This window comes from Watersipora subatra, chromosome 11 (assembly GCF_963576615.1).
Source record: "Watersipora subatra chromosome 11, tzWatSuba1.1, whole genome shotgun sequence".
NCBI classification, from domain to species: Eukaryota; Metazoa; Bryozoa; class Gymnolaemata; order Cheilostomatida; family Watersiporidae; genus Watersipora; species Watersipora subatra.
This window is the reverse complement of record NC_088718.1, coordinates 8,428,099-8,454,433: the sequence shown is the minus strand read 5'-3', so window position 1 is coordinate 8,454,433 and position 26,335 is coordinate 8,428,099. Positions and strand designations below refer to the sequence as shown.

Here is a 26,335-nt window from a genome sequence, read left to right as displayed (position 1 = left end):
CCGTTTCAATTATTCGAAGTGGAAACAACTCAGAACCCATTCGAAACATGGAATGACAATGATTATCTGGTACGAAAGTTGACAAACCACTGATTAGACTAGCCTGAGTACCTTATGATATAAGATTATTATTGGAGACTTATATGGTGAGAGCTGTCTACAAACAGGTGGAAGCGACTCTAAGCAACAACGCCAAAACAGTATCACATTAATGTCACGGCATTACAATTCTACAGCCAGCTAATCAAACATGTGCTATAAACGCTTTCTTTAGGAAGGAAGTGAGAACAGAGAAATATATAAAAGTATTTAAAAAGAACATTGATGAAGACGATCGTCATATGGTACGAGGATATTAAATAAATTATTCTACTTATTTTCAAAATGGTTGACTAGCATTAAGTGCTACCTACTCTTCGTCGAGTAGGAATAAGAGAGATGAGGAGTCGTGACAGGTCGATACTAATATACCATATAAATACGGCAGTGACTCTAGCATCACATGCAGAGATTTGCGACGGATACCTCCAGCTCCTCTTCATTGTCCAGTCTCTACAAACAGTCACCCATAGTAGCTTAACCATGAACACAAAAACGAGCCATTGCGCAAGAGCTGTTCATCAGATTTTGCTAAGTACTTTTAGACTTGGATTTGATTAGTGAACGTAGGATTTCAACTCATTTCAACTTAGTGATATGAACAAATTGCATACAGCCTCTAACAATTGTTTTGAAAATATCATCGCTTGCTGCTTTAACAATCTTCCACATAATATCTGTTTCCTTAGGAGAAAAAGTTATTTTAAACACCGTATGTTAAATCTTTATTCAATTCTATTGGCTAACTGTTGCTCGGTTTTCTTTTACAATTGTTGTATGGCGCAATTTGAAACACATTTGTGTTTGAAATAAAATTATTGCCAATTAAATTATCTATATATGTATACACACCCACATATATATATATATATATATATATATATATATATATATATATATATATATATATATATATATATATATATATATATATATATATATATATATATATATATATATATGTCATCTACATGGATGACATCAAGCTGTATGCTAACAAGGAAAGGGAAATTGATTCGCTAATACACCTCACTCAGGTATACAGCAAGGACATCGGAATGACCTTCGGTATTGAGAAATGTGGAAGGCTAATTCTTAAGAAAGGCCATTCTATGCTCACAGATGACCTAAGAATGCCAAATGGTACCACCAAAAATATAGAAGAAGGGTACAAGTACTTGGGGATTATGCAAAGCAACATCAACCACGAAGCCGAGGTACGTCACAAAGCCATTACCGAATACAAGAAACGCCTTCGGCAGGTCTTACGGAGCCAGCTCAATGCCAAGAACCAAGTCATGGCAATAAATACCTACACACTGCCAGTAATAAGATATCCAGCAGGCATAATAAAGTGGACTGAGGAAGCCATCAAAGAAACAGATATAGCAACTCGTAAACTACTGACCATGCATGGAGCACTCCACCCAAAATCTGATACTACTACATTGTATCTCGATAGAAAAGATGGCGGTAGGGGACTCAAAAGTGAACAGCAGACAGTGAAAGAGGAGGAGCAAAGCATCAAAGCATATGCAGCCTCCGTGGCCACTTCAGATAAGTTGCTAGCTGAATTTCAATCGGCTGCTCTTACAACAGACCTACGCCCTGATGATGAGGAAATTGACTGGCCCACGAAACCTCTTCATGGTGCTTACCACCAACAAATATCTAAGGTTGGCGATCTTCACCAGACGTATATGTGGCTGAACAAAGGAAACCTAATGGCCAATACAGAGTCGCTAATCATGGCAGCCCAGGAGCAAGTGCTCCCAACAAGGCAACTCCAAACAAAAATCTATCACACTAGAGACGATCCTAGATGCAGACCGTGCCAAGATGCACCTGAGACCATCCAACACATCATCAGTGGATGCAAGCAGCTAGCAGGAAACGCATACACTGAGCGGCATAATCATGTCGCAGGTGTTGTGTATAGAAGTCTATGTGATGAGTATGGCCTTAATAAACCACAACACTGGTGGGAAGCTCCTGGTAAGGTCAATGAAAATGACCGCGCTAAGATCCTCTGGTACTTCTATTGTACATCCGAACTGACAAGCATGTCCTAGCAAACCAACCAGATATAGCGGTGGTAGAAAAGGAGAACAAAAGGCCAATACTATAATAGATATAGCAGTACCCAATGACTACAATATAGCCAGCAAAGAAAAAGAAAAGGTAGAGAAATATCTCCCTCTGGGAGATGAGATTGAAAAATGCTGGAATGTAAGAACAACTGTAATCCCAGTAGTCATTGGGGCACTGGGCGCAATAACACCGGCGCATAAAATGTGGCTTGCCCAAATACCAACAGCAATCAAGTCAGGTGAGTTGCAGAAAAGTGCGCTATTGGGAACAGCTAAGATCTTGAGACGAGTGCTCAAACTCCCAGGTCTCTGGTAGGAGACCCGAGTTAGAGCAGAATTTACTACCCGTACGGGGTATCCGGGGTGAGGAAACAATTTTTTTTATATATATACAGTCAAACATGGATAACTCGTCCACGGATAGCTCGAACACATGGTTAACTCAAACGGTTTCTTTGGTCCGTTCCCACGTAATGATAAATTGCTATAGATAACTCGACCTCAACTCTGTTAACTCGAACAATTTTTTGCCCAGCGGCTACCGAAACGGTTATCGCTTTAGAAAATCACTTTATTCCAAGTCATAGAGGTAAACCTCAACTTTTCGTAAATCATAGGCGTCGTTATTACCACCGTCGGCAAAATCTTTTTGTCAACGACTTTTCTAAAGGTTTGGTGAATTTTGATTTTTACCAAACATCCCATTAGCCTTTCGGAAGCATGAAAAAGTGAGGTGACCTTCGCATAAACTTCAAGAAAAATCAGCAAAATTGATCTTGGTTAAAACGCTCAAAAGAAAAAGATGTCTTTTCTTCTGAGCATTTCAACAACGATCAAGTTTTTCCAATTTTAATCTAAAAAACGTCTTGGCAATAACATCACCTCAAACAACAAAACAATTTCAAGTGATAAAAAATCTATACTTTTTGATAAAAAAGGTTTTAGACTTTACACTAGAAGCATTTAATTTGAAACAAGCCATTTATGCTTTTGATTTCTGTTATAGTTTGTATATGTACATGTATCTACTAATAAATAAATAAATACACGGACTTGTGACAGTGCTCTGATAACTTGAACGCTCTGATAACTTGAACACTTTCGCTCGGTCCTTGAAGTTCGAGTTATCCATGTTTGACTGTGTATACAGTGAAACTCGGATAACTCAAACTTCAAGAGACCGAGCGAAAGTGTTCGAATTATCAGAGTGTTCAAGTTATCAGAGCACTGTCACAAGTCCATGTATTTACTTATTTATTAGTAGATACATGAACATATACAAACTATAATATAAATCAAAAGCACAAATGGCTTGTTTCAAATTAAATGCTTCTAATGTAAAGTTTAAAACGTTTTTATCAAAAAAAGTATAGAGATTTTTCTATCACTTGAGATTGGTTTGTTGTTTGAGGTGATGTTATTGCCAGGACGTTTTTTAGATTGACATTGGCAAAACTTGATCGTTGCTGAAATGCTCAAAAGAAAAGACATCTTTTTCTTTTGAGCGTTTTACCCACGATCAATTTTGCTGATTTTTCTTGAAGTTTATGCAAAGATTACCTTACTTTACCTGGGATTCGTTAAGAGCAACACTCCGAGGCAGTTCAATTAAAAGTTTTACGAGGTTTTACGGTACATTGTATATCACTCACGCTTTTTGAATGGATACTTATTGAATGTATACACGTATTCTGTGTTTAGGTCAAACGATGAATAGTTTTTTTAGCTAAGACAACGTATACATTTAACTACAACAATTTTTAAGAGGTTTTAAACATTCAACATTCCGCCGTTGATTCAACACGGAATCAACGTCGGAAAACTATTCATCATGGGCTAGCCAGGTCACGCACTCAAGGATTTTCGCCACGCACATACAAAACAAAAACAACATGCAGTTTTTGTTTTGTATGTGCGTGGCGAAAATCCTTGCGCGCGTGACCCGGCTAGCCCGTGCTATTCATCGTATAGCAGTTTAAATCAAATTTCACCAAACCTTTAGAAAAGTCGTTGACAAAAATATTTTGTCGATGGTGGTAATAACGACGCTTATGAATTACGAAAAGATGAGGTTTACCTCTATGGCTTTGAATAAAGTGATTTTCTAAAGCGATAACAACCGTTTCGGTAGCAGTTGGGCAAAAAAAAACAGGTTGAATTAACAGTGTTGAGTTCGAGTTATCTATAGCAATTTATCATTACGTGGGAACGGACCAAAGAAACCATTCGAATTAACCATGTGTTGGAGCTATCCGTGGGCGAGTTATCCATGTTTGACTGTATATATATATATATATATATATATATATATATATATATATATATATATATATATACACTCATGCTACAGACAGTACTGTTTCGGCTATTGAAGCCTCATCAGTGCAGTTCAGAGCTCGGGCAAGGAACACAAATCCCATTACCAATGAGAGTTGACTTCTTGCCATGAAACAACTACGTAAGTTGCCTCACAGACTTTGAGAAAGTCAATGTGCTGACATTGATAAGTAGTATATATATATATATCCATGCTGTTCACTTATAAACTAGCAATTATTGTATAATTTATTTTTAGGACAAATACCTTTTAGATATTGGCGTTATCTTGGTGTGATTAAGTAAAGGGTTAGCCTCAAGTCCTTTGCAATATCGAAACGAGCATAATACATCGCTTGTACAACTATAGCATCCCTTCTACTGCCTACTTTTCCCCAGTTGAGGTTGTCTGACTAAGGTGAAGGACCATGTTAAGATTAAGGTAAAGGACCGTCTTTAGATTAAGGTAAAGGACCGTGTTCAGATTAAGGTAAATGACCGTGTTCAGATTAAGGTAAAGGACCATGTTCAGATTAAGGTAAAGAACCTTGCTCAGATTAAGGTAAAGGACCATGTTCAGATTAAGGTAGAGGACCGTGTTCAGATTAAGGTAAAGGGCCATGTTCAGATTAAGGTAAAGGACCGTGTTCAGATTAAGGTAAAGGACCGTGTTCAGATTACGGTAAAGGACCGTGTTCAGATTAAGGTAAAGGACCGTGTTTAGATTAAGGTAAAGGACCGTGCTCAGATTAAGGTGAAGGAGAGAAGAAACAAGCTTTACAATATGATCATTCCCAATTAAATTTAACATTTAAATTAACAATATAAATAACAAACATGAAGTGTACTAAAATGCTGTAGAAGTTGTGAAAAGCTTGAGAAATCCATTTTTACAGCGCCTTTTCAACAACATTAAAAACATTGTCTAACCAATGTAAATTAATCACAAATGCAGAAGTATGCAATTTCCAGAGTTGAACTTCAACTAATAAAACATTATCGACAACGACTTCAACAGAAGCAGAACAGGTTTAAACAGCAACCCCTTACCTATTGGCTAATGTGGGAGCAATCAATTGTTGTCTACAATGCAGAGTGGCTATGCTCGGCAGCTCAACCACTCAGCGTGGAGCCACAAAAAGTGAAAGCTACTCACATGTGAGTGTAAATGTAGCATTAGAAAAACCAGATTAATATAGCAGTCATTTGAGAACCGTCAGAAAACATTAGAAGAGGCGGACATTTAATAAAACTACACATACATAGAAACACGTACATAGAGACCCAATCCACCAACCTTATTCTTTCTTGACCCTGCTTACAGATCCAGCTTTCAGCAGCTTCTCAACATGGCCTTTAGCTGCTCGAAACTCATTCTCTTCGCAGATGCAGGTGATGAACCATGTCCAGAGACTAAGGCCAGACATAACAGCCAACACTCCCTACACAAGTATATAGATTAGGTTCTTACTCCGTGTTGAGGTGTACAAATACATTTAGGAAAACCGATGAGAAGTCTTCATAGCCTTAATACTCTATTTCCACACAAACAGAGGGAAGCCTTCAAAATTAACATCTTCGTAACAAAACCAGTAGGTGAAATAAAATCACAATGAAACATTAACTACTTCTTTGAAAAATTACTAGAATATACCTGTTCATTAGTTATAATTTATAAATTAATGATAACTCTTCTGTTAAAATTAAGATATTATATATTATTCCATTATTATTATCTGATCAAGTAATCTTGCTTGAAACCAATGAACTGAAGAAATGATTTGTGCCATAATTGATGTTCTGGAGAAAGATTGCTTTTTACTGGTCTTGAACTCACAACCTGCAGCTTGGTAGACCAACACTTTACCAATTGCACCACTTAACCACAGTTCAACATTGCAGAACAATCTTTAGTATATGAGTGATGTTCTATGATGTTAACAGATTCTCACATTATGGAAGAGTTATCACAGTGGACTGCCAGAACTCTAAAGATTATCTACGTTGGAACTTTATCTGAAAACAGATAAGCCCTTTTAAAAATAATTTAGCAATTACCTGCAACATCTCGAGCAGGGTGTGTAGAAAGTTTCCAGCATTTCCTGTGTAGCGCTCTCGGCATAGCAGCAGTACCATCAGGCAGAGTATCATAGTGACAAAATAATAGTACCTACAACAAAAAAGCTATATGACATTACATCACATAGAGATATATGCATATAGGCCTATACCAAAATGGACATATATGTCCAGTAACATACGCATTGAGCTTGGTACAACTGCACCAAGCAGAACAGATGGTACTGTGTAAACTTTGCCCAGAATATTTGTATTTATTCTTGCACACAGATGACGAACAATCAATGTTTCCATGATGCGCAGTGCTTCGGAGTTGCGCTATCTCCGAATCATGGAAACGGCGTCTTCCAGTGTGAAGCCAGTGCAAATTCGCAGCAAGGAAACAGCGACTGCGCGGTGGCTGCGCATAGCTCTCATGCCGTGGAGACGGATTCTTCGAGGGCCATAAACTAGTACAAAGGTTGTCCTGCTAATCTTGTTTTTTTCTATTCTTCCGATCTTCTTTCACCTAAATTTAATTATGGTCTGCATTCACGAGGATGATGAGGTGATTACTTTCCTGAACTTTGTTATCAATGCCAACACTTTTCGAAAAATAGGTGACAAATCCTAAATTAACGTTTAAATAATATATTACTTAAAAATACTTATTAAAAATATATTACTTTGTAAAAAGTGTGTTAAGGTTTGTAAAACCTTGGGAATGTGTATTGTAAATGAAAGTATAATGGCGACAGAATCATAAAAAGACCGTTTCTGACGTTCGGTATCCGTGATCGATTCTATTTCTCCATCAGACAATTCGATTTACACAATTTCTCTTATCTGGCTGATTTGCTGAAAACCACTGCGCAGCATGGAAACGTACAATCCCTTCGACTTCGGAGGGGGCTGCTTCGCAGTACTGCGCACCATGGAAACATAGTGATTGTTTTCTATTCTGTGACATCAGCATACTACATCCACTGTCATATGTTTCATTTTATGAATATTCTATTACTACAACCTTTAATTCACTACCCCGACTCCTCCGTAATACTATTAAACTACCAACTTATAAAACACTTTTGTTCAACTCACTCAATAATTCCTGACTTCTGTTTTCTCATTTTTGTTTTTGGCATATAACGCAAAACATATTTTTGTTGACGATTTACTACTGCCAATAAAGAGTTATACATACATAAATACAGCAAATGTTAATCTGACGACAAACAAAGGTCATTGATAGGTTATGTTGGCCTCCAGCAATTACTAAAAATAAAATCATAATGTGAATGCACTAGATTTGATTTCCACACAAACAGAGAGGAACCTTCAAGATTAAAACCTTGATAACAAAATCAGTAGGTAAAATTTATAAATGCTGATAGAGAGAGAGGAATCAATCAATAATTTGATATTTGGGTAATTGACCGAACTGCATCAATTATTATAAAAAATATCTGGGTAAGTCCAGTAAGGCTACAGGCAGCTCCATAAACAAACACAGTTCCTATTAAAAGTAATAATTCGAAAAATACAAATTAGACTGTGTTATAACATAGGCTAGTCAAACAGTAGTCTACTACACAAAAGGCTGGACAAAGAGCAGCTCAGGCTAAATATACAGAGTGATTTACATAGGAAATAATTTCTTATAATCATTATAAAATGTTGAATAATAGAACAACCTACTTGCTAGAACGCGCTCTCTTTGCTCCCTCATCCAGCACAAGAGAAATATCTTTAAGACATCCTTGTCTGACACCGACATCTAAGTTAGGTACTTGCCCAGCTAAAGACCGAAAAGAGAAGATAAATAGCAAACATAAGGAAGGGTGCCTCTAAGACTGGTGAATCTATCAAACAAAATCAAGCATAAAAAACCGTTACTATAACAAGAACCATGCCTGTCTTAATCCGCAGTTGCATGTTGGAAAAAGATTGCATCCTACAGGGTTTGAACCCACATCATGCCGCTTTGCTGCCCAGCATACTACCACCCACACCAATTGCTCATCTTGCTAAATTTTAGAATTTTTATTCACATACTTATTCCTTGTGCTTTATCGGCGCACTTGACGATCTTTCACGGCACACTAGATTACCATGATACTAGTGTAATATATATTCGATCTGTTCAGGGTATACTAATTGCAAACGCCTGACCTGCAAACAACAGGTTGGAGGGTTCTATTCCCAAAAAAGCCACCGGAGGTAATAGGAATTTGATCAAACCTATTACTCTCTGCAACTGGGCATGTTTTCAGTCATCAAGGTTACCTTGACACTGGAGACAGACATGTCCAGCTAAGATCACAGAGCCAATCCTTGTGTAACTGTTCTTAAAAACACCCACAACCTCTGCTTGCAGTGAGATAAGCAGACATCATACTCCATGTTATATGAATTGCTCATAAACATTAGCAAGTGACGAATAGTTTAGGCCTGAAGTCTATATAGACCGACAGTTTACCAAATGTGAATAATTCTATTAATTTAACTGACAGTTTTCATTAGCATGTAAATTTTCATACATGCATAATTTCACATGTTTAATTCATAAACGTAAAATTAGACACGGTACCCTGACAATTACGCAACAGCATGCCAAGTAAACACCAGATTTTGTTACAACCTGTATTTACTTGTAACTCCCAAATATTTACTATAATAAGAACCGTGTCCATCTGTCAGCCTCATTTGGAGGTTAAGAAAAAGATTGATTTTAAGAGGGTTCATACTCATGACATTTGGTTTGCTAGACCAACACTGTACCACCTGCACCAATTGACCGCTTTGGCATGTTTTGGAATAATTGTATGTATAGTTATTACACCTGATGATCCCTTATGACGTACCAGACTACTAGTGAGAAATAAAATATATAGCTTATAATAAATTATTATAAGATATATGTTTATATTTATATTAAAATATAATATTAATATATATCTCATAATTTGTATTAAAATATAATATAAATTTTGTATAATAATCACAACTTTTATTAGGTTGGATGCTACAAGTGCTGTTAGAATCCAGAAATGATCAGGAAAATAATTGATGCATTTTTTTAACCATGTGTTATAATAGAGAACTCAAAATATTTTATACAGCCCTTCCTGATAAAAGAGATCTGACAGTTTTTATTAGCATGTAAATTTTCAAACATGTATAATTTCACGTGTTTAATTTACAAAGGTAAATCAAACATCTCTACCGATCTTAGTGAATTACCAGGCATAACTGATGACACTCTAACCATTTGGCAGCACGTCTAATGCTGGTAAATATTCTACCTGTTAGACTTCTTTTGACAAACATTTTGGCCTCTAGCCCGTAGTGGTCCGAGTAGTCTATGTCAGTACCAGGTATTTTATCCGTCAGCACTCTGGAGCTCTCCAACCGAAGAGCTGTCTCTGCAAGGTAACCACCATTGCACCAGGTAAAACAGTGCATGGATTTACTAGATGCATGACGCAGCCGACAGAAAAGTTTAATTCAAAAAATTTAAAAACAAGGACAATCATTCAAATGACGTTGCTGCAAAATGACAAAATTGCAAATGGCATGTTAGTCAACGCAAACCTGGAGGTTCTAAAGGTTTTGCGGATTTCAATTTAGATGAGTAGACCAGAATGCAGAGTAATCAGTTAGTTGGCATCTGACAAACAACCCTGCTATAGAAACTCTTGGTATATTTATCTTTATGATTTCTGGTTAAGGTCCAACCATCTGAAAGGCTGAATTATGCATTTCAAAATTCTTAATCAAGCTCTAAATTGAACTTCATGTGCAAAATAAACACTGTAAGCCACTACTAACCCAGTTATGTTAGCTTATCGATGAGTTGGGGTCTGACAAATGCAAAGCTTTATTAGCTGAAGTTGAATTGAATGTACTCACAACTAATGAGAGTGAGACCAAGGCTCATTGTGTAAACAAACCAGTTAGGTGCTTGGTCGGGCATATTTGTGTGAACTAGTAAATGAAAGAAATAGACTCGCTACTATTTAAGCAATGATTAGCCCTCACAAGGAATTACCACAATCTGGCCGATCAGTACAATAATCTAGAGAATTCTTGGCAGAAGCGGTGGATTCTAACATTTACCATTTACACATAGACAACTTCAAAAATTTTGAAAAATAAACTTTTTTAAAATGAAAAAATGCAAACTCACTGTATTTTAAGTACACCTTAATAATTATAATGTACATGAATTTTAATGTAAAACAGATAGTTCGTCTTTCACATCATTGTGAGACTAAAAATGAAAAAATTTAAACTTGTCCTAACTTAGCAATCTTCAAGATTCATAGACAAAACGAATACATGGGCCCAACAGAACAGCATCACAGATTCATAAATAATGTGAACATAGGACCCAACATAACAGCACTCCAGACTCATAGACGCATCAAATACATAGACCCAACATAACAGCATCCAAGACTCATAGCTACGAGAATAAGCAGACCAAACAACAACATCCAGGACTCATAGATACATCAAATACATACACCAAATATAACAACATTCCAGACTCATATATACATCAAATACATAGACCAAACATGACAACATCCCAGACTCATATATACATCAAATACATAGACCCAACATAACAACATCCAAGACTCATAGATACATCAAATACATAGACCAAACATGACAACATCCCAGACTCATATATACATCAAATACATAGACCCAACATAACAACATCCAAGACTCATAGATACATCAAATACATAGACCAAACATGACAACATCCCAGACTCATATATACATCAAATACATAGACCCAACATAACAACATCCCCCACTCATAGATACATCAAATACATAGACCAAACATGACAACATCCCAGACTCATATATACATCAAATACATAGACCCAACATAACAACATCCCACACTCATATATACATCAAATACATAGACCTAACATAACAACATCCCAGACTGATAGATAAAACCGAGTTGAAACACTGGACCTACGCTCATTAGCCCGATAGAATATGTAGTCTATTCTCTGTCCTTCTGGCAGTTCTGCTGTGACAGATGGCGGTGTAAAACAGTTTCCTGGAGTGTCTGAAGTATAGCCTCTGGTGTGAGAGCCGTCCATGTTCTTGAAAAAAGGATATTTCTACGTTACTGACCTGAGGCTACTAAACCTTTCAACTATTTATGACACTAAAACACTAGTAATATATTATAAAAACCATTTCAATTTATAATTATGCAGGCAAATGACACGGTCTACTAGCATGAAAATGTGACATAATCTTTTTATTATAAGTTATAACTTTAATGCAGAGAAATGCGAACATTATTTTTCCTGCAGAAAACTAGCTAACTATACCAAAGATTAAAAAAATAAATATGTCAAGCAATATAAGTACTCTCAGAGATCTATTCAAAAAGCTAAAATAAAGGTGATGGCAATAGCTGTGCTTTACTTGATCATTTGAAGTGTTTTCATATTTTTCCTGTTAAGTATGTCTGTGACAATACCCTATAACTGTGATCTGGACACAATTTCCATAGAAAACTACCCAAAATACCCATCATTTTTAAAATCATAAAATTGTTGTCAGCAAAATTATTTATATCATTACAAAAATATTAAATATTTCAGTTGAGCAAAAGTTGATGGTACACAACTCGGTAACAAGTAGAAAAACACACAAATAATAGGAAAACAGCTAAATGATGGTCTAACAAAGGTAGTAAACTGTGAACAACTGGTGCGCCGCAATCATTGGCGATAGGAGATAACTCTGAAAATTAAAACAAGAGCAAAAATGTGTACCTTTAAAAGCCATGCATCATCAAGCACGGCATTGCTGCGGATGACTTTGTAGGCGACCTCATTGGGTGTGGAGTTGAAGTCCCCTGCTGCCAGCACGGCATCACATGAACTTGATGTGTGCTTTATGAATTGACTAAGATAGAGTGCTTGGTGGGCTCTATGACCTGCATACTCATCCAATTCCTTCTTGAGGTTGTACCTGGCGTGCATCTAAGAGAGGATACAGAGTAGGGCCAGTGGCAGCAAACAGTGAGGAAGAAAAAGAAAAAAATAACTGGATAAAAATAATTTTACAAAGGGGCAAGTTTGACCTGAAAGTGCAAAATAATCAAGAATGAGTAAAAAATGTTGAAGGTGTGTAAAGAAGGCTTTTGAAAGCCAATGAAAGTGAAGCGGGTGAATGTAAATAATTAACCAAACTGATTGAAGTGTGGATATTTTAGCTTCACTTGCATATTGCATTGGAACTGAGATATAAAGTTGCTACAGTTGAGATGTCTGTTTGGTTTCATAACACTGAGGCTCAAGAGTGTTAGTAGTCACAACACCCCATTTGTGTCCCTGCCACCATTACACAACTAAATGCCATTACTGCAGTCATCGTAGAGCTAAATACTATCACTGCAGTCATTGAACAGCTAAATATTATCACTGCAACCATTGTACAGCCAAATGCTATCACTGCAACCATTGGACAGCTAAATTCTATCAACGCAACCATTGGACAGCTGAATTTTATCACTGCAGCCATTGGAAAGCTCATTGATATTACTGCCACCATTTACTCAGAAATGCCTGAAGGTGGCCGATTGATTGAGAGTCAGACTGCTAACCTAAATGTCATGAGTTCAAATCCCACATAATGCAATCTTTTTTGATATTGCACAAAAAGTATATTTTTTGATACTATGTGCCACTGTTGTCTAACCTATTCAATACCTGACTCACACCAGACTTTCCGGCCTTTTTACCCCACTGAAATCATTGAAAATTCAAAGGAGGCTGATAAAGATATCTGAAAATAGAAAGAAACTAACCAAGTGCTGCCTAACACTCTATGTAAGAACTAGCCTGATTGGTTTGTAATATTATTAGAAAACACTATTTGTGAACAGAGCTTCTCAGATGTTGATATGCATACCAGATGCCAGGGTTTCTGACACATCCCTGTACAATGCAGGAATATCGGCTGTCAGAGTTCAAAAGGTTAAGCCATGAGTTAAAACTATGTCTATTCAACATGATGGACAGCTAAATGATATTGCAGACACTATTGGAAAACTCATTGATATCACTGGACAACTAAATTATACCACTGCTGTCATTGAACACCCAATTGCTATCACCGGCACCATTGGAAAATGGTATTTAACTGCTATCACTGCTACCATTGGACGGCTAATTGATGTTACTACTGTCATTAGACAACTGAATGCTACCACTACTGCCATTGGACAGCTAATTGCTATCACTGCTGCCATTGGACAACTAATTGCTTACAACTAACAGCACAGGCTAACAATTAGATTCTCTCCCCCTAAACTGTCTACATTGGACATGCATGTACTTACGTGTGTGATATACAAGTTGATAGTGAGTTCATTGACCTTGAGGACAGCTAGAGCACAACCCTTGCCAGCATACCAGTCTCCATGAAATATTTTGTGAGCATGCCCGTTGACTGGGTAGGCATGAAACATTGTCTCCACAATAGGGTAGCGTGAAAACACAACCAGCCCAGTGCCTATCCATGACCTATCAAATATACACCGTAGTACATCATTGAAAATAATAATTTTGATTTTAACGATATTTACCATTTAAACAACATGACATAGTCTGAGAGGATAACTCCTATCTTGGTTAGAGTAATATGTATCAGATCTAATGCTGACCTAATGGTCCTTTCAAGTTGGGTTGCTTATGTGTGACCTTCAACTAGGAATTAATGCAAACTATTACACATTATCTAGACAGAATCATAAAATGAAATATATTTTTGACTGAACTTTTTACAACTAACTTGTGGTAAAAGATGGGAAGACAACTTCAAATAAGGATGCTATATTTGCTTATAAAATTTGTAGAGAATTCTATTCCAACATTCACTTAGTATCAATTCTAAAGTGGCTCTTAGAATGAAGAACTCATAATTAACAAAAAAAGAAAAGATGAAACAATTGAAGAATCAAAGCAAGAGATTGTAGATAACTGATATAAAATGAAGGTTGTGCCATTATCAGAACGTAAAAGCCCTCTTCTTGCTGTAAGCTTAACTAAAAATTCGATGTTAGTTAATCTTCGTTAGCCTGCAATTTGCATGATGATACATACAATCGCAAGACGAATTAAAACGTATTTTGGCAGCACCATGGTGCCATAGCTTATGTATGCTTTTCTAACAAATAACTTCAATCTAGACTGAAAAGCTTCATAGAATATTAACATACTGCCATGGCAATTTAACATAGTTGCACTGATAACAGTAGGCAAACCAATCATTTGATTTTATAAATGAGCAGAAAATTTGATCAGGAGTAAAAACAAGTTATTTGACTCGTGTTGATAGTTATTTAAAAGGGTGCTATGAATATAACAAATATGTAAAACTGTGTAACCATTAGTGCACACAACTTATTTTAAAAATCATACTCCAAATTATAATAAACATTTTTGTCTCATTTGAACATGACAGTTATTGACATTACCCTACCTCCTTTAAACCACTCGGATATGTGCTACAATTAATAATGGCATCAATTCAATCTGCACATAAAAACAATGTCAACATTAAGGCAATAGTTAGTAGCCTGGCAGTCAGGTGTTAGAAAGTTGGTTTACCAAGCCGAATGTGATGAGATCAAATCCTGTTGGAGGCAACCTTTTTCCTAACCTTTAAGCATGTTTTTGGACAGATGTACAAACTCGACTCTTATTATAGTAAAGAATAATACCCTGAAAGTCTAGTGTGCCGTAACAGATCGTAAGGTGTAATAACTATGTACACAATCATTCTAAAATGCTAAAAAGCTAATTGTAATGAGTTCAAATACCATACGAAGCAAACTATTATCCCAGCCTCTAACAATCACTTTAGGCAAATGGAAGGACACAACTCTTATTATAGCAAAGATTGGCTAAAAGGTTTACCACATAAGTGTGACCAGAACGAATGACCCAAAACTGTTTGTAAGGTGCTATTGCACTCCCTACACTTACATCTATACGATCAACCTTGTGACTACAGTCACACCTCTACATGCAAGTGCCCCAACGTACGTGATCTCGAGATACAAGCTGACTTCCTGGCAAGTTTCTTCCTTGAGATACGAGTAATCTTTGAGATACGAGCATACAAACCGGTTTTCGATGGCCACTATATGGCCAAGTATGCGAGAGGTCGACCTTGAGAACAGCATCGCTTGGGCTCTCTCCTCGAATCAGTTGAAAAAGTTTTTAAAAAGTTGGCTGAGAGTTGCAGTGAACGTGAGGTAAAACGCAGCTAACAGGAAACGGATACTAAAACTAAGATGATCAAATTAATTAATTAATTAAATCAAATTAAAGTTCAGTGAAAGAATAAAACTTAGCTTCAAGTGTGTGTTTAGCCAGCTAAGTTCATTAAAGTTACATTCAACTTTTCTATTATGTAGGGAGACCAAAGTTTAGTTTACTGAACACTTTGCTCTCAAATCTCTCTGAGACGGCAACTATCCACAATGTCCGTCTCAAAGGTAATAACTCCATATGATAGTGTAAATAGTGATGTTACATTTTATTGCAGAATATAACAACTAAATAAGTATTGCCGGTACTGAATTACAACAATTAAAAACAATTTTTTATCAACTGTAATATCCTGTTTAGGTGGTGTTTTTATAGTAAGGTAAGGGATTAATTTTTACGTATATATTTTATATAAGAAATAGTGCTTTGAAACACGAGTAAATTGACTTACGAGCTCAGTTTCATTATGCATTAAGTTCGTATGTCGAGGTATGTTTGTATAGACAATTGACATCGAAATTACTACATTGATTAGAGTAAGACCCCGCAAAATAATCCAATAACAACATTTTTACCTTCACTGAACTTGTCTTGTATTCAGTAACAGTTTGGTTACCATAGCCTGCAAACATTAGCTATTCACAAATGATCACCGACCAGTTTTTGAGAAGCCTTGCAAAGCATTTTAGACTTACCCGCTCTCAACAAGACCTCTACCTCAACCATCACAAAAGCTACCGTAATGCTTCTACAGATGGAAAGCGTACATAACAAGAATAAGCAATAGGCACATATTCTAATAACACGAAAACACAGTTAATACTCATATGAACTGTTCAATCTCAAGCAAGAGTCCTCCATCCTCTTATTACACATGTGTTAAGATATGCTGGTGATATACTAGATGTAAACTAACTAGATGTACTAACTCAATATCAAATTACATATTTGAGAATATTGAGAAATACATGTAGGATATAAAGTCAAAGGTGTTTCCTATGGTCCAGAGCAGAAAGCTGCTGTAACATCTCATAAAGGGAAAAATAAAAATCAGGGAACTTACCCATGGAAAGAGTGAGTATGAGGGAACGAGTCTATCAGCTTACAACTCAGTGCCACTTGGTCTTTAGAGTCAAAAAGCTGCAACAAGACCGGATATACCTTGTATAGTCATTGACACAAAACATAGCTGAGTGAGAGACATTCAAGGTTTGCGATATAATATAACACCACGGACAGTAAAATCCTGGTAATCAACCATATGTTGGAATTGTCGTATCAATATTGGTCCAACTTTTACAACCAGTATAAACCTTAACATATAAATTCAATTCATACCAGGAACTGCTTCATATATTAAAACTGCCCTGTATTGGATCAAATATTTTTGTCTTCTTGCACTGTAATTCATTTTATAATTATCTCCACTAACTAAAAAATTTGATGACTTTGGAATAGATACTGCAGATAATTGCACGTAACCATAGCAAACACTGTAAATGATCATAACACGGTCAATCATCAGGTGGGTAAGAAATAAAAAGAGATTGTTATTGATAATTTACATTAGAAATAGCCAAACTTAAGTGCGGGTCGGGCACTAGCTAAGTTCAGAAAGAAGGTGACGAAGAAGATAAACTTAAACTAGGTGAAGTCAGAATTTTAAACCAAGCAAATTTAGTCTTTCATTTTAATGTTTTGTAGTTTTATGCTGTACTAGTATTCTGGTAGCCCGATGCACTGTTAATAATTGTCACTTGTAATAACTAACTGCGCAATTATTACACAACATGGCAAGGTGATCAATTAGTGCAATTATTAGAGTGCTGGTTTTCCATGTTAATAGTTGTGAGTTCAAACACCATACAATGCAATCTTTTTCTGAATCTAAACTCTGAATTTTTCTTTTTCTTATCTCTGAACCGATGGACCAACAGACATGGCTCTTATTATAGTAAATGTTGCTAACTTTGACCAATTTTCTTAAAAATGGTTTAAAAAACTTCTAATCATTTTAAAAAGTGATTAAAAAATAAAATATAAAAAATATAAAAAGTGTATAGCCACTATTTGACTATACAGTTTGAAGTGCACAATAGTCGAATAGTGGGTCTCACTTTGCATCATATAAACAAAATGTTAAGACAACCGTAATAAAATGTTTGACTGTACTTTTTGATAACATGGTCATGTCAAAAGGAGAGATTTTCATATCTAAATTGACACAGCAGAGAAAACTAACAATGTGTTTCCACTGCTCAAAACAAAATCATCCTCTTTGGTATGGCAAATAATCACCAATTTTAACATGAAGATCTGTATAATAGAGAGAATAACCTTGCTAAAAACTTCGCAAATAACCAGATTGCATCATCCTTAAATAGGCAATAAGCTGATAAAACTGCTCAGTAATTTTGGTCATGTCTAAATCAGAGAAAATATTTCATCATTTGTCCACATAAAACCTACATACAATGTAAAACAATGACATTTACCAATCTTACATGAATGCCAAATCTCAGATGATGCACAGAATTAGTAAAATCTTCCATGGGCACCCCAAATGAATAACAGAAGTTATCCATAACTTAACAATAAAGCTAATTATATCACAAATGCTGCTTGTTGCGGGCCGGTATGCCTCAGACCGATTTATATACATAAAACCATTGCCATCTCCACTGTTTGAGATTAGTAACTATTTCATGCGCTATATTTCAATCAAACTTAAAGCACATAAATTACATAATTTTTTATCATATATTTTAATACATCAGAGTCTTGGCTTTTGAATGAGCCATTTTTGACATGGTGAGACAGACATTGGTTTGTGTTTATAGGATTTCCCCAGAGCTCTATGGCAGAAATGTTCAATGTTATAGACTCGAAAATTGTGACATCACAATTTTAATATTCGGTGTTTTGTGCTCTTACCGCTTATTTTATTGCTTACCGCTTATATTTATCAACTACGATAATGACGCTAGTGTCAGGCAAAGATAGGACAACTCCAGAGAACCAATGAAGATGACAAAGTGTCATCAATGTCCTTAGCTCTCCATGTACAGATTATTTCTATGATAAATAACTCAGATTCCAAGCACCATACTATGTCTTCCCGATGATATTATGCATTAGCCCTCTCTTTTTATTGTGATGTTGAGTGGCACAACTGAGAGTAATTAATTTCAAGCATTGGGTGATCGTGCGATTGACATATAGTCCTAGGGCCATGCAACTGCAGGTCACAATTAAATCGATGTGATTTCATTACCTTTATCAACGACAGTATATTTATCTGAAGCGTAATTAATTAACCCAGAACATGTGTTTGTATTGGTTGGGCGTTAGCACATCCCTGAGCATTGTTGATTATCTAGAATCCTAGTTTATTATTAGCGCTCTTTGGGTTCAACAGCACCGATTTTCACAGAAAAGCGCAGCCTCAATGGAAGTGAAAGGGATTGACTACCTAAGGCTAAATAATAATTATGACATCACATTGTGGGAACCGCCACCAAGTGTTTTTTTTTATTGCAGGACATACTTTTGACACCCTGTTTTTCACAGTTCTATTATTCTTTGTGTATTGAATATAGGCTCATTCGAAAGCCAAGACTCCGATGTATTGCACTATATAATAAAAAATTATATAATTTATGTGCTTTAATAAAAATATACCAGAATACCTATTTATGAAGTATGTCAGGTAGTTGTCATCCCTTTTGAATTCTGATAGACTTGCCATATTATATGACCGACTTGTCATAAGTTGACATGCTGATGATTGTTTGACAATTTCTGTCTTTTATGTAGCGTTGTTGAAATTACCTCGTACTCATTTGATTGGCACACCTTATAGATTTGCTCAGTTCCATTACTTGAGCAATATTTTTTACTTTTTGGTAAATTTTTCATACTGATTGTAAGATTTTTTACAGAGTATCAGGTAACGGAATATTACATGACAAGGTTTTGTTTTTGAGCTAAGTTACAAAATCTTTCTCTACAAAACTAAATCCTAGAGAAAAAAACAAAATTAACTCACCTCTTGAAAGATGACCACATCATAATTATTTTTGTTGACAAGTTCAGCTATAGCTGATATCCTTTGATCGATCAGTTTCGATCCCAATATTGGCATCCGCACACCCCTGGAAGGAAAAAGCAGGAAAAAAACCTATATACATGTAGCTTCAGATAATAATGACCAGTAGAGAATATCTACACCAGAAATACTATCAATTGCTTACTATAGCCTCTAGCTTACTCAAGTGTATGCATGCCATGACACATAGCGTAGAGATTGCGGTGGTACATAGAATTCACGTGATGCATTACCTGCCTGCTTAAGTTGATGTTAAAGGCTGATTCACACTATATCGCTGTATGTCGACATTTTCGTTTCGATATTCTTCATCGACTATGTGCACCATAAACCGATGGCATCGACAAAGCATTGCGAATACGTTGGGAACGATCGCAGCTGTCAAGCTTTCTCCATATTTCGCTGAGCATCGATGACTGCCTGTACAATGAACTCTCGCTATACCGATTTTAATTCGTTTTAACACTGAAACAAATTAAAACCGTATGGGGAGGGTCCACTGTACAGGCAGTCGGCCAATGCTCGGCAGAATATTGGGAAAGCTTGACAGCTGCAAACGTTCCTGAAATATCCATGTCGCTTCGTTGATGCCATCGGCATCATAAGGAAAAAATTTTGTATAGAGGGGTATAGGAACCCATAGTAAATGTCTAATGCAAACACCTCCTGGTAAAAGTGATCAAAATTTTATGTACATACTACTGTACATATTGAAAATTAGTAACAAAATAATGTGTTAACATTAGTAGCTATAGTAACATACAGTAACTTTATTGCATTTAGTGGTTATGATCTGCAATAAAATGTATCGTTACAATGTACAATGTATGTGCAGTATGTACCATGGAGAGTTCTTACTTTCGAGGCAGACGTATAAAATGAATTTAGATTACTAAACACATACTTGAAGCTAATTTTTAGTGTGGAGAATTTAACTATTTTACTGAACTTCAACTTTTTCATCGCTAAAATTTTATCACCTGTGTTTTCCCATCAGCTAATAATGAATAACACCGAATTGAGTGAGATCAAGCATCATATCTTTTTCATTTGTTTTATCACTTATCTGTTTCTCATTTTCCCATTCTCATCAATACTCCTTATGATCCCTGTCAGTCAAAATCTAACATCCTCGTTTCTCTAAATGAATTGATCTTAGCATCATTCTTTAGTGAAATGTGTAATAGTAACAAACAAGTTTAATATCACTTAAATTACACAGGCCTAATTTAAATTTGTCTTTATTGGGGTTTAGAAAAACAAGGGCCTAGTCCATATAATAAACCTAAGTACATTTCTCTTGAAGATAAACTTGGAATTCCGGTACTTTTGCAGCAAAATACAATTAGAGCACAATACCATTATACTGAGTTTTGATAGTACATGGTAATAATTATATATTATAATAATTATTATTATAATACAATATTATAACATAGAAACCTGCTATTCTGTATTAAATTTAGTTGTTTTTTAAATAAATCGTTTCAAAAATTAAAGTTTAATACAGCGTATAAATTAATCTTGGACTAACTTTGGACAAAATTAATACAAATGTATATTTTAACTATTAATGAAATAAAAGCTGACAAACTTCTACACTCATTTTATGGGATCATTCATGACATTTAACATTTGCTTTCTAGTTATTGATGAGCGGAAGAAGACTAACAAATTATTTCTCACACTGCCATATAGGCATAGTAAGTTATATTTCATTTAAATTATAACTTTATAATAAAGTTGAACTGTTGATTGTTTAAAAGCTTCTAGTCACGGTAAATATGTATTTACCACCATGTACATTTCAAAAACACTTTGAAAATGTATGGACAAAATTACAAGTCCATTAATACAAGTTTATAATATATAGTTACACTATATATTATAGTTACAGTATATATTATAGTTACACTATATAATATAGTTACACTATATACTATAGTGTAACGGCAAGGCACTGTGATCAGGGCTGTAGCGATAGACCTTATGGTCACCACAGTCATAAGACAGAACCTTCGAGATACTGAGGAAGGCTCGGCCACCGGTAAGAACTTGGACTACCGAGAGGAAAGCTGAAGAAAAAAAACTGTGTGTAGAACAAAGAAAAACTGTGAAATCTAGACTGTAAATGAAAATATAAAAGGAAAGATAATTGTTCGTTGAAGCAGAGTCGTACTGCGCACATGCTATCTGCATGTATTTTCTTGGTTGATTGCGTGTCATGCTTGTAAACTTGTATATTCATTCAGTAAATATATATTTCATTGATACTTAACACACAGTGTGGTTGTTTGACTGCCTTGTGGGAGTAAAGGAAGCCAGCAGTTTCCTTTACAATATCTTATATACCGTTAAACCTGTAATTGAATGCCACGTCTATTTGAACGCCACCTCTATTTGACTGCCACTACGAGAGAAGGGTTGGAAAATAGAGTGCCACCCTCTATTTGAACGCCACCTCCATTTGACTGTCACTTTGACTATCTTTAATCTTTATGAACCCATAATATCAAGTGATCAGTAGAAAAGTGTCCACAAGATCGTATTAATAATGAATCGTTTACATTATTACCAACTAATTTTCTCATTGTACAAGCCCAAAGCTTTTCAGATTTTTTTCGATAAAACTTTGAAAGCAACACCATAGAAATAATCAATAAGGGTCTCAGGCTTATAGTAATTCTTTGTTTAACGCATTTTTAATACTTCGAAGAACATGCATATAAAACATTGTTTGCAAGTTTTGGCCCAAAGGTTATGTTTAGCGAGCAAACTTTTATGCGGTGCATCTGCGCTAAATAAAGTGGGTAAAAGTTTTGCTGAGCCAAAAAATTGTTTGGACGCTAATATCGACTAGTTCAGAAGTGCAGAAGAAGAGTTAAGGCCAAAAGATATTGTGGAAGCTAATGGACAACTAGAAGATGCTTGTTCTATCAAAAGCAACAATCAGAACGCAGCTATCCGAGCAAGCGATGGAAACATTTTTGTTTTAAAAACGCTAATTTTTGTTTCTGCATGTAATATAAGCATAGTTCGTTTATGTCACTTGTTCATGAATATATATTTGTATCATTTAATAGATTATAATTAGATAACATATAAATAGGCAGATTTAAAGCATGTTATCTAATAGCATCCTTGCAGTATCTGAACACGGCTTCCAATGAATCGATGCTCATAATTCCACTTCTATTGCACATAAAAAGCTAGTTTTGGCTGCAAACTGTAGCAAACATATCAATGAGTGCAATGAGCTTTTAGGCAACATTGTTAAATATAAATATAAAATAAAAATATGTCTTCAAATTTAGAATGAAATAAAAAATCTAAATTCCAACAAATTGCAAAGAAATACCCAGAGACTATAATATCATTGCAGGTTAATTGCAAGCAATAGATATCAACTGGTAGAGATATTTCTTGGTTCTACAATGCATCTTTATTAAGAGATCTTTGACAAATTAGAAGCAAATTAGCAGATTTATTGCATCCAAAAGTTTTAATATCGCTCCACCGGAAAAAGAGAGCAAAATATGGGCGACATTTGCTTCGCCCGTAATAGGGCTAAATTTATCTTTTAAAAATGCTGATGAGTCATGTGAAAATAGACCGCCAGCCTCTATTTGAACACCGCCTCAAATTGACTGCTGCTATAGAGGGAAGGGTTGAAAAATAAAGCGCCATGGCGTTCAATTAGATGTTTTCGGTATTCTATGCAATTCTTTAATCACGATGCAAGCAGGGGCAGACAACACATCTCAAAGTAAACTATATCATTGGAGGGCCTATAATTTATTTTGTTTACATAGATCAGTAGCAAATTGCCTAAAAAAATGCAAAAAATATATTAAAACTCTATATGCATACAAAAAAAGTTGTAAACGGGCTAAACTACAAGCCATTTGAACTATAGCATGTGTTTCTCATTATACATCAGTTTATAAGTGCAAGGATAAAGCATTACATTTTGAATGCTAAATATTTTTGTACATATATTTGGATGCATGTTCTTTTAATGTTGAGCTTTAGTATATCACATTGATCAGCAGAATTTGTGAGACCAAATTCCATTTGTGTTGGAAATGTGTCAACATGTTTACTGCAAGCGTAGATAACTCAAAACCTTTAACAGGACTTCATATTCCCACGACCAAACACGAGCGAAGCGATTGTTTGGGAGATTTATGATAAATGCATATGTGCACACAACTCCTGAAAAATTATCCGTTAACGGCCGTGACCAAACCCTTGTATCGAAATCTCATCAACAAATTTAAGCATTTTTGTGTAGAGTCGTTTAAGTATAATAATGATACAAAACACATACATTGTATAAACCTATTTAAATATTTTACCAAGTCTTTGAAAAGTTTCTGCAATATCCTAAAACTAACCCATCTGATCGGATTATACATAAATAGACAGATTAATTCGGCCTAAAATCGAAATAAAAACTTGACAAGCTTATTTTAATCAAAATTAAGACCAGCCAATGAAACGCCAATAAGGCCGTGTGACAGAGAGTAGAACTGTTAAGACGTGCGCAGTTCATGAGAAAAACGTGCACATTTCACCAGTCTATGACATTGTCCAATTGCTGAAAGTTTTATGTAATTAACGTGGAAGTATTGAAAAGTAATCGTTTCTTTTTTGCCGATTCTACTAGACTTTAACATTTTGGACACTTATAATGAGTACTTTGGTATTCCAACTGATGTCCAAAGCAGTGAAAGTTAAGGAAATGACGATGATATTTTTCTAAAGATTCTTTTTCTATTTTAACGAACTCTAATGATACAATATATAATTAACGTAGAAGTACTGAAAAGTAATCGTTTCTTTTTGCCAGTTCTACCAGACTCTGACATTTTGGACACTTATGAGTACTTTGGTATTCTAACTGATGTCCAAAGCAGTGAAAGTAAAGGAAATGACGATGATATTTTTCTAACGATTCTTATAAGATTATTACAATATTTAATTGTAAGAATAATTATTCAATTTAATGAGATTATTATAATATTTAGTTACAAGAATAATCATTCGAATTAACAAGATCGAAATATACATACATGTATAGTGACAATGCAATATGGTACTGGTATTATTTTTCTAAAGATTTTGTTGATGATACTGCAGCTGTGCCCAATATCGCGGTACCCAATATCACGGTACCCAATATCGCGGTGCTGCCAAGCCATTTTTAATATCTGCCAAATTAAGTAATAGGCCTACATTTTCTTATTGATATACATCTATTCCTATGACAACCAGCTAAAATCTGTTAGATTTATAAACTCAGCATAATTTTTTAGATTAAATACAGAAATCTAGATAAATATCACAACTTCTTGATATTGGTTGCTATGACCAATGATATACAGCCCCCAGCCTGTGTATATTACACAGCAACTTGCCATTTTACTTATAATATTGCATTACTCCTGTTACAAGGAAGAGATATAAACATATAATATTTTCCTTTCATTGTTGCTGTTTGTTGTGCATAATAACACCCAGTACATTACAGCTACCATTGTAGCTACCATTGCAGTTTTCCTATTGCACTGCAGTGCCATTTGACTGCTAATATTGCATTTTTCAACCGGCAGTACCCTTTCTTTTTCCATTATCACTTTGGTCGTGTGCTGTATGACAAAGGAATTTCTAGTTACTATGTCTATATATGATTACTGTAAATACAGTAATCAGTTAAGACTACATAAAAACTGCCTACCCTATTTTGATTTTGAAGAGACAGAGTTATGAATCCTCTAACCAATCTATTTTTATGTCTACAGAAACAACAAGTAAGTAAAAGATAAACAAGCAAGTATTATTACTAGTTTATTCGCTTTTATTTATTTGAGTCTGGCAGTGAAATAAATCATATTTGTAAATTCATTGTAGTCACGTTAGTTAGTCAAGACTAACAGGTGATTAGCAGTGTCAGGCATACGCTCGTAGGTCTAGCCAATGGGCAATAGCGTGCTGTCGATGTAACACTTTCGTCAAAGTAACAAAGGACAAAAGACACAAATATTGTGTATACATTTTCTACATTGCACACTTTAATTAGAGCTTTGCCTAATGTATCGTTACTAAAATGTACCGGTTTACGATGCAGGTTGCGCACAACTTCAAATGCGTTAATAACGAAGAACTCGTTATTTGACCTGTATGAAAAGAAATTCTGCTGTACAACAACACCTTTATTTAACCCACCAAACATTCATTGTGAGGACATTTAGAGACGATTCCATACTGGTAAAAGCAGTTTCTGGTGAGATATCTGTTCCAGTTTTCGAGATAGCCCCAGCCGCAGAATA

The 26,335-nt window shown here is 35.4% G+C and overlaps 1 protein-coding gene across 1 annotated transcript; it reads right to left on the bottom strand.

Moving 5' to 3' along the window:
- Positions 1 to 26,335, bottom strand: LOC137408552 (putative neutral sphingomyelinase). The gene is made up of 11 exons (XM_068095120.1): positions 26,232 to 26,335; positions 19,944 to 20,049; positions 16,959 to 17,035; positions 13,960 to 14,143; positions 12,389 to 12,598; positions 11,575 to 11,704; positions 9,869 to 9,988; positions 8,262 to 8,361; positions 6,564 to 6,675; positions 5,803 to 5,947; positions 1 to 552 (listed from the first exon to the last, which is right to left on the bottom strand). The coding sequence occupies exons 1-10, from the start codon at positions 26,267 to 26,269 to the stop codon at positions 5,804 to 5,806; spliced, it is 1,221 nt and encodes a 406-aa protein (XP_067951221.1). The 5' UTR covers positions 26,270 to 26,335; the 3' UTR covers positions 1 to 552; position 5,803.